At 35.6% G+C, this 16,205-nt stretch overlaps 1 protein-coding gene across 5 annotated transcripts in view; it reads left to right on the forward strand.

The window, feature by feature from the left end:
* The window catches only part of LOC123528663 (clathrin heavy chain linker domain-containing protein 1-like), a 49,503-nt gene that overhangs the window by 14,651 nt on the left and 18,647 nt on the right, over positions 1-16,205 (forward strand). For all 5 annotated transcript variants that reach the window (XM_045308569.2, XM_053518884.1, XM_053518882.1 and 2 more), the window contains exons 2-6: positions 7,515-7,763; positions 10,679-10,866; positions 11,503-11,648; positions 14,284-14,501; positions 15,756-15,876. In XM_045308569.2, coding sequence (XP_045164504.2) covers positions 7,566-7,763; positions 10,679-10,866; positions 11,503-11,648; positions 14,284-14,501; positions 15,756-15,876 — 871 coding nt within the window. In that variant the 5' untranslated portion in view covers positions 7,515-7,565. The remainder of the gene's footprint in view (positions 1-7,514; positions 7,764-10,678; positions 10,867-11,502; positions 11,649-14,283; positions 14,502-15,755; positions 15,877-16,205) is intronic.

A 16,205-nucleotide genomic window follows, 5' to 3' on the forward strand; every position in this document is an offset into this window, starting at 1 on the left:
TTCAGCGGAGCACATGAATATCAGAAAATTATAAATACAAACAGTTATTATTATTACCCTTTTAAATGATTTCGAATTCTGAAAAACCATTTAGAATTCTAAAATACCCTTTTGAAAAAACATCTAGGAGTAAAATACCATTTGAAAAAAAAACTAGGGGGTAAAATACCCTTTAACCTAAAATCTTATCTGGAGCTCTGGTTCTCAGAAAGTGGAGTTGATCAAGATCAAATTTTGGATAGATATATGATAAATTTGATCCTATTAAATTACATGTACCTTTACTTTGGATAAGCAGGCCTTTTTCATTGTTTTGGGACACTAGAACCGCAAATTTAGCTTTGAGTGGCCTATTTTCATAAATATGTGCATTATTTTTCAATTTATAAAGAAATATAAAAGAAATGGTGCCTTCTTATATATTACGTCCCACCCTCTGTTATTAAATATAAGAACAGAGGGTGGGACGTAATATATAAGAATTTCTTTATAAATTGAAAAATAATGCACATCGTCACCCTAGTGCAAAAACCCAATAAGTGCAATTTTTCACAAAATCACTTTTTTACATAAAGTGATGGCAAATAGTGAAATAGATTCCATTGCCAAATGTGATACTTGAAATAAAAGCAAAACTCAATAAGTGCACCTGAATATTTATTTAGTGCAAAAAGTGAATAAAAGCCTCTATCCATTTTTTGCACTAAAGTTTTCTTTAATACCATGAAAAAAATCAGTGCAAAAAGTTGATATGTGATGTTATCTAGTTTTTGCTCCAAAATAAATATCAATTCTGGTAAAAATAGTTTGTGCAGTAATGTTATATTTGCAATGATGACACCACATGACATCATCAAGGTTAAAGATGACACTATTATACACGTATTGTTTTTTAGTACGAGTATTACATGTACATGTATATTGTCCTGGGCTCTATAGAACTTTCTCAAAATGCAAGTCAGCACTTTAAAGCCTGGTTTTATAGCAGAACGGTACCACCCCTAAAATCTTAAAAAAAAATCCTGTCTGCTTTAAATTTATGATTCCTAATCATTGCACTTCCTGTTAATAACTTCTACTTTTGTATGAAATAACAACTTGGTATATTCAATACTACTGACAACACACTAAGAGCATAAAAGCATGACCCTATGTATAACCTTTAACCTCAAAGAGTGACCTTTACATCTGAGCCATATGGACCTGGGTCTTGTGCATGACATGTGACCCCAAACATTTTTAGCTCGACTATTCGAAGAATAGGGGAGCTATCCTACTCGCCCCGGCGTCGGCGTGAGCGTAAGCATCACACAAATGTTAAAATTTGCGTACCACCCCAAATATTTTCAAAGTCCATTGCGATATTGCTTTCATATTTTGCATACTTGTTTACCATCATGACCCCAGTCTTTAAAATGGAGGAGGCAACCCTGTCAAGCATTTTGACTGAATTATGGCCCCTTTTCGACTTAGAATATGCTTATTGTAATGTTAAAGTTTGCGTACCACCCCAAATATTTTCAAAGTCCATTGAGATATTGCTTTCATATTTTGCATACTTGTTTACCATCATGGCCCCAGTTTGTAAAAATGGGGAGGCAACTCTATCAAGCATTTGACTGAATTATGGCCCCTTTTCGACTTAGAATATGCTTATTGTAATGTCAAAGTTTTACTCATAGCTTATATTATACTATCAAGCATTGAGAATAGTCGAGCACGCTGTTAACTAGCGGCTCTTGTTTTACTACAGATCACGTTTTTTGAATTTTGATAATCAATTTCTAATGATAATGGAATAACAAGCTTTTCTGAAATTTTGTCTGCCAAAGATTTAGAATGAAGGAATAAAAATTGGGGGTCAAAGTCATGTGTTACATATTCTTTAAAAGTTGATTTTAAATTTCAACTTAATTTTACCTATTAAGTCATATATCTGTAACAAAAGTCAGGTAAAAGATCTATCTTGACCTTCTGTCTAACTGCTAAGTGATATCTCTAAAATAAAATATGAATTTAGTGTAAATCTGTTGCAGTATTTTAGAAACAACAGCAAAGCTTGCCTATTCAACAGTCTTATCAATTGAATAAATACAAGTCTTAAAAGGGGCATAAGTTTGTAAAAATAAAAGAAAACAGAGTTATGGAACCTGCAACCCTATCCCTCATTTTGGTTTATGTAAAAATATTTCAGGCCAAAATGTGTAGTAAAAACGTTTGCATTTAAAAATCTAAAACCTCATCAGTGGCCCCCCCTAAAAGATATCCAATGGCCATCTTTCACTAAAATATTTGATATTTAGGTATTTACTTCAAATGTAGAAAATCCTCATCAAATATATTAAACTTTATTAAATATATATAAATTAATTGGGTATGTAGAGCTACATTCATAATTAAATATCATGCAGTAAGAGTTGATTGTTATACTGTGTTCTGCTATATATACTGTAAAAGCCTTAATTTTTGCGAGGGTTCAATTTTTACTATATTCGCGAGGTCCCAGACCTTGCGTACATTAATCCTCGCATAAATATTCATTATAACACAAATCAAGCAAAACTTGTCATTACACAAACCTTCCACATCATATCAAATGGAAACAGCCATATTAAATATAAAAAAAATGTGTGTTTCCATAATAACTATAGGATAGTATAATTTTAAGACAAACATAACAAATCACATATATGTTTAATTTAGAACGATATGATAACTTCTTTCTTTGCAGTGTGTTTAACCCTTACCCTTTTCAATTTCTACACTAAACTTGTCCATCTTTCAATTTGGACAGTATATTAACTGTTAAAAGGGGCACTTACCAAAAAGATACTGACTGAGTGGCGAACAGTGCAGATCATAATCAGACTGCACTGATATGCAGGCTGATCATGATCTACACTGGTCGCAAAGGCAGAATCAATCATGTCCAGCATGGTAAGAGTTAACTAAACATACACTGATATCTCTGTCCCTGGACAAAGACATCATGTAAAACCGTTTTTGTTACAGCTATAGTATCCTCAAGATTTTCTGGTAATTAGAGTCTTGAAACATCCATACAATAAATAGCGATCGATCTTTACAGTAGTCAGTCTAAAGGTAACGCTTTTTGATGTGTAACTTTTATGTACACCCGACTTACTAAAAAGCCGTAACAAGCAGATTAACTTTTTTTACAGTTTCGCAAATATAAAACCTCGCAAACATACTCAATATTTTAAATTTGCGAAATTTTGACCCAGCGGAAACACGTGCTTTTACAGTATATACTGTGTGTACTATCTTCAACCTAATGCATAGTACTGTTAATACACATAAACTTGTTAATTTTATGTTTACATAAATTATATTTAGTATTTGTTCTAGTTTTGAAATATGAAATTTGGGTCTAGTGTACCCTTAAATGTCCGAAGTAATTTGAATTTCATTATCCTACTTCACATTTAAGTAAAAGTCCTAGCGTATACCACATCGGAGTGGGTATTTTAATGCGAACAGCAAGACGTTGAAAACCATACATTCAATGTACTACAATGTTACTGAGATGGCTAGTGGTAACTTTTTTGATTTCAAGGAACTCAGGTCCAGAGTATGAAACCTGGACACTGATAGTTAAGGATCTAAACTAAAATGGATGGAAATTAACAGTGACATTCAATAGTCAGAGCCCAGACACAGCTGTCATTCAATAAGACTATGATGGCCCCTTGGTATATCTAAATGTACAACCTCTCCTAACGAACAATGAAAGAATTTTGCCAGTGTTATAAAAAATTCATTTTCGATACGAAGATAGTCCAAATACTTAACATCAAAAATTTGAAGACCTGAATTCACACAGACACATAACTAGTTGTGAATAATTGAACTGACTGCATGAGTAATACCATTTTGTTTAATTTAAGTCATTAAACTTTTAAATAAAGGAATTCTGATAGATTGGTTGAACATTACCAAAACTATATGCACATTGTATTTCTTCTTTTTACTGATTCTGTTTGTATAGTTGTGGCACCTAATCATGGATATTTCAGTAGTGATGATTTCAAACAATGAAATATTAAATAGCATTTTACTGATATTGTATAATTCAACGACAATTAATGAGGCTTGACTTATCCGCTATCCTCGGTGTTTACCACAGTATTGTTATGAGCTAAAAGTGCAGATACGCCTCGATGCATTAAGTTGATCTAGACCAAATTTCAAAAATTGTTGCTTTTAAGAAGCTTTATTGTAAGTCAGTGTGTAAAGAAGCCGTACGGATTGGTATGGATTGATATAGATTGCTACTTTAAGGTACGGCTCAGGTACGGATCGATACGGATTACTATGTTTCTATCCGTGGCTAGATGTAGCTATCCGCGCCATATGTGTGACTTGGGTATAACAGGCATTAAAAAATGATACCCAGTTTGTAATAAAAACACTGTAACTTAAAGTGATTGTTCCATAAAACTGGAATTTGACTCCTGAACAAAAATCACAGAAAACTTTACAATAATTTCTGGTCAATCTAATGAACTATATACATACTTAAAAATGAAATAAGAAAGGTTTAATTTAATAAAGGTTATTAATTAATGAGAATATTGCATCCTGTTGTTTTTTATATGGTTTTGAACAATTTGACCAGGAGTTTGAAAAAAGCCTCTTTTGACCCAAAAGATTTAGTTCAAGTTTGTCAGATCATTTAGAAATAAGGCAAACAGGTCTGTTTTTTTTTTGTTTTGTTTTTTTGTTTGTTTTTGGTTGGGTTTAACGTCGCACTGACACAGTTTTAGGTCATATGGCGACTTTCCAGCTTTGATGGTGGAGGAAGACCCCAGGTGCCCCTCCGTGCAGGTCTGTGGTGTAGGGGATACAGTCATAGACTTGTAATCTCTGAAACCTTTCACTGAAGGAGTGTCATGGGTTCGGGTCCCACTAACAACAATGACTCTTTATATGAGAAAGTATAGGCAGTTGCAATGGACTTTGCTAGTACTGGACATTCACAGGAATGATGGTTAGGTGAACTGCCCGCCTTTTATCACTGATGGGCATAAAACAGAACAAAATGAAAAAATAGAAATAAGATTTATTTTACCCTTGAGGTTTCAAGTCTTGTGTAAACCCTTCATGACAGTCCAAAGTACAATGTATCTACTAGACCATCCTAATGTTTATAATATGTAACACCAAAACATTGGTCCAATAAGAATAAAGTCTCAGACTGTAAAATCATTGTCTCAAAATGTGCCTTTTTCACTAATATTTTTTAGAATATAATTATGTTATGTTCAGTGCAGTAACAATATAATGATTGTTATTAAGTTACTGCACTAAGAAAGTTGAGAATCTGAATTTTATGTTCAGTGCAGTAACAGTAAAATGGTTGTTATTAAGTTATTGCACTAAGAAAGTTGAGCGAAATATAATGATAAGTGCACTTATTCAGTTATTGCATTAAAGAAATTTTGCGCACAAAACTGATAAGTGCAGTATGTTCAAATATCTCAATATTTACAAGGAAGTGATATTATCAAATAATTTTAAGTATTGTTCTTTACTATTAAGTTTCCAAAAATGTTGGCAAGGTAAAGAACATGTGCACATTATAAATAATAAACAGTTTTTATGCTCTCCTGAAAAAACTAAAATTTGCACTTATTGAGTTTTTGCACTAAGGTGACGACATATTTATGAAAATAGGCCACTCAAAGCTAAATTTGCGGTTCTAGTGCCAGTGTTTTGGGAGTGCCACCAACATGGTTGGCATTGGGTAAATCTTTGCAGATATTGTCTGAATGAGGAAAAAATTTAAAATTATGATGATGTATATGAAGATATTTTTTGTGTGTAATATAATTTTATATTATACAAATAAGGAATGGCACTTAATAATTGTTCAACAGTATATTATAACTGTGGTTTACTTAAAATAAACATACAAAATAGCAAAACTGTTGCAAAACAGCAAAAACCCTAAAAGTTATTAACCATTTGGGAATTTTAAGTTCAGAATGAGGATAAAACATACTTTTTTTTGCTATGGGACATCCTCCTTTTACTGGACAGCTTTATAGGGGGGAAAAAGCCCTGGGATAATATTGCATATTTTTAGCTCGACTATTCAAAGAATAGTCTAGCTTATAATTCTACTCACCCTGGCGTCGGCGTCGGCGTCACACCTTGGTTAAGTTTTTGCATGCAAGTACATACAGCCATCAATTAAAGGCATATAGCTTTGAAACTTATTTTTTTCTTTTTCTAGGTCAATTACCAACCTCTCTGGGTCAAGTCCCATAACTCTGACATGTATTTTGAGCAAATTATGCCCCCTTTTGGACTTAGAAAATTTTGGTTTAAGTTTTACATGCAAGTTACTATTTCCAAAACTAATGCAGATATTGATTTGAAACTTCACCTGTGTCTTCGGGGTTATAAAACTAGTTGATAGCAGCAAGTCCCATAACTCTGACTTTCATTTTGGCCAAATTATGCCCCCTTTTGGACTTAGAAAATTCTGGTTAAAGTTTTGCGTGCAAGTACATACAGCTATTTCTAAAAGGCATATAGATTTGAAACTTATTTTTTCTTTTTCTATATCAATTACCAACCTCACTGGGTCAAGACCCATAACTCTGACATGTTTTTGGAGCAAATTATGCCCCCTTTTAGACTTAGAAAATTTTGGTTAAAGTTTCACATGCAAGTTATTATCTCCAAAACTAATGCAGATATTGATTTGAAACTTCACATGTGTCTTCGGGTTTATAAAACTAGTTGATAGCAGCAAGTCCCATAACTCTGACCTTCATTTTGGCCAAATTATGCCCCCTTTTGGACTTAGCAAATTCTGGTTAAAGTTTTGCGTGCAAGTGCATACAGCTATTACTAAAAGGCAAATAGATTTGAAACTTATTTTTTCTTTTTCTAGATCAATTACTAACCTCACTGGATCAAGTTCCATAACTCTGGCATGTATTTTGGGCAAATTATGCCCCCTTTTGGACTTTGAAAATTCTGGTTAAAGTTTTGCGTGCAAGTGCATACAGCTATTACTAAAAGGCAAATAGATTTGAAACTTATTTTTTCTTTTTCTAGATCAATTACTAACCTCACTGGATCAAGTTCCATAACTCTGGCATGTATTTTGGGCAAATTATGCCCCCTTTTGGACTTTGAAAATTCTGGTTAAAGTTTTACATGCGAGTTTCTATCTCCAAAACTAATGCAGATATTGAATTGAAACTACACATGTGCCTTAGGGGTTATAAAACTAGTTGATAGCAGCAAGTCCCATAACTGATATGCATTTTGGTCAAATTATTCCCCCTTTTGAACTTAAAACTCTTTAGATATTTAACCTTTTTGGGTAATATTTTCCTGCCTCTGGGACAATATTTCGAATAGTCGAGCTTGGCTGTCTTACGGACAGCTCTTGTTTAACTGGCAATCTTTTACTACATAATAATTCTATATTGAACAAAACTGAATTTTATAACAATTTCATTTTATCTTTGTAGGTAATTCAAAGCCATTAATGCAGCTGTAAAGAAGAGGAACATATCGATTATATGATCATAATGTCAGGAACAGGATCAGGATATTCCACACCTGTATCAGGGTTTATGAAACTTCCTCCTATTGTTACCAGTGAATCAGACAGAGAGTTTCTGCGTGTGTTGAATGAGTACATCGAACTGGAACTTGGGAAGGTCAACCCTGATGATGATGAGCAACGTTATATAGTATATAAGACAGCTTTCAACAAGGTATCACTTCTGTTTTCTATCTTTTTATGCCCCCACCATTATAAATTGGGGCATATAGTGTTACCACTGCCCATGTGTCCACACATGGGTTTGTTGGTCCTTGAGTATGTATCAGCCTATAACTTTGTGGTGCATTGTCCTGTTTTGAGATCACTTAGCAATTAGCACAAATGACTACAGTAACAAGACAACATGTGATGCAAAATCCAGAGCTCTTGCTCAAAGGTCAAGGTCTCAGAGGGAAAAGCTTTATGGTCATTTTTCTTGTCTACTGTATCACCCTTCGTCCGTCGTCCGTCCGTTCACAGTTTCTTGTGAATACGATAGAGACCACATTTTGCAAGCAATTTTAATCACACTTGTACTAAACTTGAATTGGCTTGATACCTCAGTTCTTTTCGAAAACTGGCCAGATCCTATCATGGGTTCTAGAGTTATTGCCCCTTAAAGGGCCGAATTTGTGTGCGTGCGTCAACTATTTCTTGTCTGCACGATAGTGGTTTCATTTATGATTTTGTTTTAACCAAACTTGCACACAACTTGTATCACCATAAGATCTTGGTTCCTTTCTTAAACTGGCCAGATCCTATTATGGGTTCCAGAGTTATGGCCCCTGAAAGGGCCAGAATTAACTATTTTGACCTTGTCTTCACAACAGCAGCTTTATTTATGATTTTATTTTAACCAAACTTGCACACAACTTGTATCACCATAAGATCTTGGTTCCTTCCTTGAACTGGCCATATCCCGTTATGGGTTCCAGAGTAATGGCCCTTGTCCCTGAAAGGGCCAAAATTAGCTATTTTGACCTTGTCTGCACAGTAGCAGCTTTATTTATGATTTTATTTAACCAAACTTGCACAAACTTGTATCACATAAGATCTTGGTTCTTCTTGAACTGGCAGATCCCTTTTGGGTTCAGAGTTATGGCCCTGAAGGGCCAGAATAGCTATTTTGACCTTGTTGCACAGTAGCAGCTTTATTTATGATTTGTTTTAACCAAACTTGCACACAACTTGTATCACCATAAGATCTTGGTTCCTTTTTGAACATTATGGGTTCCAGGTGATGGCCCTGAAAGGGCCAAAATTAGCTATTTTGACCTTGTCTGCACAATAGCAGCTTCATTTATGGTATGAATTAGTCAAACTTGCACAAAACTTGTGTCACCATACGATCTTGGTTCCTTTCTTGAACTGGCCAGATCCCCTAATGGGTTCCAGAGTTATGGCCTCTGAAAGGGCCAAAATTAGCTATTTTGACCTTGTCTGCACAATAGCAGCTTCATTTATGATTTGATTTTAACCAAACTTGCACACAACTTGTATCACCATAAGATCTTGATTCCTTTTTATACGCCCAAAGGGACGTATTATGTTATCGCCTCGGTGTCACGAAGTGACAAGGTGAGCTATTGTGACAGCTTGATGTCCGTCGTCCATCAACAATTTCCAAAAAAATCTTCTTCTTGAAAACCACTGGGCAGTCAATTACACCAAACTTCACAGGAATGATCCTTGGGTGACCCCCTTTCAAAATTATTCAAAGAATTGAATTCCATGCAGAGCTCTGGTTGCCGTGGCAACCGAAAGGAAAAACTTTAAAAACCTTCTTGTCCAAAACCACAGGGCCTAGGGCTTTGATATCTGGTGTGTAGCATCATCTAGTTGGCCTCTACCAAAATTATTTAAATTATCCCCCTAGGGCCAAATATGGCCCCGCCCCGGGGGTCACATGGTTTATATAGACTTATATAGGGAAAACTTTGAAAATCTTCTTGTACAAAACCACATGGCCTAGGGCTTTGATATTTGGTATGTAGCATCATCTAGTGGTCCTCTACTAAGATTGTTCAAATTGTCCCCCTAGGATCAAATATGGCCCCGCCCCGGGTGTCACATGGTTTATAAAGATTTTATATAGGGAAAACTTTGAAAATCTTCGTGTACAAAACCACATGGCCTAGGGCTTTGATATTTGGTATGTAGCATCATCTAGTGGTCCTCTACTAAGATTGTTCAAATTATCGCCCTAGGGTCAAATATGGCCCCGCCCCGGGGGTCCCAAGTTTTACATAGACTTATATAGGAAAAAAAGTTTAAAAATCTTCTTGTCTGAAACCACAACACTTAGACCTTTGATATTTGGTTTGTAGCATTGTCTTATGGTCCTCAACCAAAATTGTTCAAATTGTACCCGTTGGATGAAAAGAAGCCCTGCCCTGGGGGTCCCAAGTTTTATATAGACTTATGTAGGAAAAAGCATTAAAAATCTTCTTGTCTGAAACCATACGACGTAGGCTTTTGATATTTGGTATGATGCATTGTCTAGTAGTCCTCTACCAAAATTATTCCAATTATGCCCCTGGGGTTAAAAGAGGCCCCGCCCTGGGGTCACTTAGTTATTATGTGAGTTATATATACTAAGGAAAAATACTTAAAAAATCATCTGATTCTATTTCCAAGACTGTTTAATTATAATTACCTGATGACCCCAAGTAATATGATGTCACTTGACTGTGACCTTGACCTACTGACCTACTTTCTTGTTTTTTAAGATACAGCCTTGAAATTTTGATGACATACACAGTTTTGCACACAAATCATAAAGCTGAATTTCATTGACCATGAATGTGACCTACTGACTTTCTTAATATTTTATCATCAGTTTGACATTTGAAACATGTAGCTCATATTACTCAGGTGAGCGATCCAGGGTCATCATGACCCTCCTGTTTTTTTGTTGTTGTTATAGAAGAAATCATTTTGATGCCATTTGGTCAAGGTCAAGGTCACAGATACTGCAAATATAGTTTTCTCACTTTGATCATCAAAAAGGTTGTTTCCATTTCAGAACATTTCAAAAAGACTTAACTGACACTAATTTTGATGTATAGCAAGTGGATTTTATTACAGATTATAGAGCATGTAACTGCATACCAACCACTGCTGACAACCATCAAAAAGGAGTATGAGGAAACCATAGAAGCCATAAAGAAGGCCCAGAGGGAGGCAACATTTCTACATGGAAAACTCAAGGCTATGGCCTCAGAACCCTCCACTATAAGAAACTACAGGAAGAGGGGAGATGAACTTGAAGAGAGGTTTTCAAATATTTTTTAACAATGTTTTAAAAGGACGGAAAGAAATAAAGTAGAGGTATCAAAGGTCTTCCTTTGTTCTTTTAAATGGTTTTGTTCGAGTCAAAGTCATCATTGAATTTATAAAATCTACAGAAGGATGTCCTAGTAAATTAGTAGCCATGATTTCATGTCTTCTTATGCTCCCCGAAAAATTTACAGAGGGTGAGGGGCATGTAGTTCCCGCCTAGTCTGCTCATCAGTCCCTCCCAAAATCATTTGCTGGATAAATCCTACAGTTTTCAAGGAATTTTGTCCAAAGTTTAAGAAATGCATCACTATGAAGTGAACTTGTGCATATTTTCAGGACATGAATATACCTTGCAATGGGCCTTTGAAATTTTTTAGAATACTCTGTATTGTGCAATACAAACATAAGCCTTGTTTGGACAACTCCTCATTCAGTTTTCAAGGGATCTGAGCCAGACTTACAGAAATATGTGATATGAAGTCAACTTGCCCATATTGATATACTGATAGCTCTATTTTCCATAGTAACTATTGAAACAATTTTTCATCCTTGTAAAATATCACGGAATATGAAACTGTTTAGTCGTCTGAGTTGTAATTTGATCATAACTTATTGATTGCCTGTTGCAGAGTAAATATAGTGAAGAAGGACAATGAGAGATTACACAATCAGCTGATTGAATTGAAAGTGAGAAGAATGGAGAAAGAGAAAAAGGAAAAAGAAATAACTGAACCTCCGAAACGCGAGATGAAGAAAGATCATAGACTCATTCCAGGTGAATATATTAAATGATAAGTTTCTGCATAATTGATGTTTCATGTGTTCTAAATTCTATGAACATTTTTTTATGCCCCCGGCATCTACTGATGCGGGAGGCATATAGTGATCGTCCTGTCCGTCCCTTCGTCCGTCCGTACGAGGTTAACCAAATGGGACAGTTTCGTCTAGCATCAATACCCCTTACTAGAATGACTTGATACTAATGCAGATGTAACCTGTGACCTTTCCTCATCTTCAGACATCACCTGACCTCAGTTTGATCTTGACCTTGACCTCATTTTGGACTTAGGTTGCTTTATATGGGCCATCTCTTAGTTAACCAAATGGGATCGTTTCGTCTAACATCAATACCGCTTACAAGAATGAATTGATACTAATACAGATGTAACCTTGACCATTCCTCATCTTCAAACATCACCTGACCTCAGTTTGACCTTGACCATGACCTCATTTTGGACTTGTGTTGCTTTATATGGGCCATCTCTTGGTTAACCAAATGGGACCATTTCGTCTAGCATTAAATCCGCTTACAAGATTGAATTAATACTAATACAGATGTAACCTGTGACCATTCCTCATCTTCAAACATCACCTGACCTCAGTTTGACCTTGACCTCTTTTTGGACTTAGGTTGCTTTATATGGGCCATTTCTTGGTTAACCAAATGGGACGGTTTCGTCAAGCATTAATACCGCTTACAAGAATGAATTGATACTAATACAGATGTAATCTGTGACCATTCCTCACCTTCAGACATCACCTGACCTCAGTTGGACCTTGACCTCATTTTGGACTTAGGTTGCTTTGTATTGACAAGTATGCCACCGGGGGCATCAAGCGTTTATTGAACGCAGCTCCTGGTTTTTTTTTAATATTGAAATGTTCAAACAGCAGAGAAATGTGGCTGCAAGTAGGCTCATAATTCTTTTTTTTTTGTCATTTATTTCCTGCTGTTTTTCAAATTTACATGTACATGTATTGATATAATTTAAAATAGGGAGGGAGTGCGTTAGCTTTCATAGACTATATTTGCCCTTATTGTAAAATTTATAGCAATCCCTGTAGATATGAAGGAGTTAAAAATACTGGTTTTAGGGGGCAGGGACTCTGTTTTAAGTTTATACTTTTTATATGCCCGAAGGGACGTATTATGTTATGACGCCGGTGTCCGTCCGTTAGCAATTTCGTGTCCGCTCTGTAACTCTTGAACCCCTTGAAGGATTTCAAAGAAACTTGACACAAATGTTCCCCACACACAGATGACGTGCAGTGCGCTTGTTTCGGATGACTAGCTTCAAGGTCAAGGTCACATTTAGGGGTCAAAGGTCATATGAGTGTGTTTCCTGGTTTTAGGGGGCAGGGACTCTGTTTTAAGTTTATACTTTTTATATGCCTGAAGGGACGTATTATGTTATGACACCGGTGTCCGTCCGTTAGCAATTTCGTGTCCGCTCTGTAACTCTTGAACTGCTTGAAGGATTTCAAAGAAACTTGGCACAAATGTTCATCACACTGAGACGACGTGCAGAGCGCTTGTTTCGGATGACTAGCTTTGAGGTCAAGGTCACACTTATGAGTGAAAGGTCATATATGACTTTGCTGTGTCCGCTCTATAACTGGCTTGAACTGCTTGAAGGATTTCAAAGAAACTTGGCACAAATGTTCACCACACTGAGGCGACGTGCAGAGCGCACGTTTTGGATGACTCGCTTCAAGGTCAAGGTCACACTTGGGGTCAATGGTCATATATGACTTTGCTTTGTGTATATTGCTCTGCATTGCAGTGCTCTTGTTTTTATTTGGCAGATCCCTTTTTTGTTCTCTTACAATATTTTTTTTTTGTATAACTTCCTTTTTTGTTACTATAAATAGCTTATTTTGAAACTTTTTTATTATTGGCCGTAGGGAAAAACCAAGACCACTTTTCTGTGGTACAACATGGATGATACATCCAATTTTTAGATGCATTTTGACATTACTTTACCTGGTAAGAAGTTTTTTGTGGACTTAGAATTTTTTTTGGAATTTCTTCTTTTTGTTGTTCCTGTCCTTTGGGCTTCAACAGTCAAGTTCTTTAAGTTTTGCTCCCATCCTCTGGTGTAACCCTTCAGGCGTATATTGCCCCGCTTGGCGGTGCTCTTGTTCTCTGATTTAGTTCAGGCTAACTATAGGACCCAGTTGTCCGAAATTTTAACAGTTAATGAAGCTAGCAGTAGATTAACTCTAAGGTTATATTTTGACATTTTCGAAGACTAAGGAAATGAAATTTATGAGTTATGGATTATAAATGCTAAATTGTCTTAACGGTTAAACCAAAATAGCATATCAGTGTTTACCATCAAGACTGGTGTTTTGTATCAAATTCAACCAACGGTTAGTTTAACAGCCAGTTAAAGTTTCGAACCACTGGGCCCTGTTCTGATGAACAAAAATGTTAAATATTTATTGGTATATATGTAGGAAGATATCATAGACAGGAACAAAACATCTGATTTGTATTTGTAGCCATGTATTGTAGGAAAACTTTAATTTCACCTGTTCCAGAAAGATTAAAAACCATAGCAATACTCTTAAATTGTTTGCCAGGTAAGAATGGGAGCCTTTAATGAATTTCAAATTAAATATTTTAGGTTTAACCCTTGAGGAGAGTACAGATAAGCAACTTCTACAGACAAAACTAGAGGAGCTTGACAGGCAACTGAAAGAACTGACAATAAGTTTTAAGACCCGTTATGTCCCTAAGACACGCAAGATTGAGCTCAAGGAAAGTCTGGACAATAAAGTGGCCCACAGGGACATGTTGCTGAGACAAGGACAATTTTATAAGGCCAAGAGACAGAGACTGAAGGTATATAAGAAACATATTGAATTTTATATAATTATGTTGTCAACATTGCTAATGAATTTGACTTTATTTACCAATAATTTGATCATTACTTTTTTAGCTCAACTTTTCAAAGAATATGTAGAGCTATTGAACTCACCCATGTGTCAGCGTCTTAGAATGGATTAAAACTTCACACACTTGTTCACTTTGATGATCTGACATGCACTGCACAGGTTTTTTGACTTGAAACTTAATATAGTTATTAACTATCAAAGTCTACACTAGGAGAAACAATCCCCATAACTCTATTTTGAAGTTTGACAGAGTTAGGCACCTTTTTAACTTGGATTTTTTTGGTTAAAGTTTTTGATAAAGTCAGATATCTCTGTTACTATTAAAGCTTTTGACTTGAAACTTAAAATAGTTATTTACTATCAAAGTCTAGACCAGGAGAAACAATCCCCATAACTCTGATTGAATTTTGACAGAGTTATGCCCCCTTTTAACTTAGAATTTTTGGGTTAAAGTTTTTGATCAAGTCAAATGTCTCTGTTACTTTCAAAGCTTTTGTCTTGAAACTTAAAACAATTATTTACTATCAAAGTCAACACCAGCAGAAACAATACCCATAACTCTGATTTGAATTTTGACAGAGTTTTGTCCTTTTTAACTTAAAATTTTTTGGTTAAACTTAAATAAAGTTTTTACTGGCAAAGCTCTAATTCAGAGTCAAGCACTGAGAAAAGTCGAGTGCGCTGTCTTTCGGACAGTTCTTGTTTGACTAAGGTTTTGTTTGTTAGCTGGTAGCTCAGTACCCATTAATGAAAATGGATTAAAACTTCACACACTTGTCCAATGTGATGGCTTGATATGTATTGTACAGGTCCCTATCTCTGATTTGCAGGCTTACAAAATAATGACCCTCTTTAGACTAATATAAAAATTCATTCAATTGACAAGGCTGTTGAATAGTAGAGCACTGTTGTCCTCTGACAGCTCTTGTTTGGGGTTGGGGTCAAAACACGATGCAGTGAGCTTACAGTATATGCCTGTGAAATAAGATTATGCCAGTTTGCCTCCTCCTATATCCATGCAGTCTGATTCACCTGTTACTAGTACTTGAAAAAAAATGACTTGGAAGCAGCTTAAAAATGAACTTCATTGTTATGTTACCCACTTTATTCCATTTTTTTTCTGATTTTTTTTTTTTAAGTAACTAAATTGGGAAGTTTATTCTGCTCTGTCATTTATCGTTATTATGTTTATAAATTACAGGTAGCATCAGAAGCAGCTCAGGCATACAACAGAGAGAAACCCCCTCATCAGACAGTTGGAGATACTGTCATGATGGCCTTACAGTATGCAGCTATGCAGGCCAGGAAACAGAAGGAAGCAGGTCAGTGTTCTATATAGTGTTCTACCTTCGTATAACCTTACTAGTCTTGACTGTTGTCTCAGATCTAGAACAGTCATTGAGAAATGTTTAAATTGTTGCTCTCAAGAAATGTATGATCTAGATCCACTTTTCCTGGATATTATAGCTTTGAAACTTTATACATTTTGTTATCATTAGATGAGTAAGAACTCAAGAACCATAACTCTTTTCTTGCATATTGTCTTCTGTCCAGCAATTACATATGTGCTTTGGCACCAGCAAGCAGTGCACTTGTATGGGTTTTTATGCCCCCACTTTGGCGGGGGGCATATAGATTTGCTCTTGTCCGT

The sequence above is a fragment of the Mercenaria mercenaria genome, chromosome 1 (assembly GCF_021730395.1).
Source record: "Mercenaria mercenaria strain notata chromosome 1, MADL_Memer_1, whole genome shotgun sequence".
Taxonomy (NCBI): Eukaryota; Metazoa; Mollusca; class Bivalvia; order Venerida; family Veneridae; genus Mercenaria; species Mercenaria mercenaria.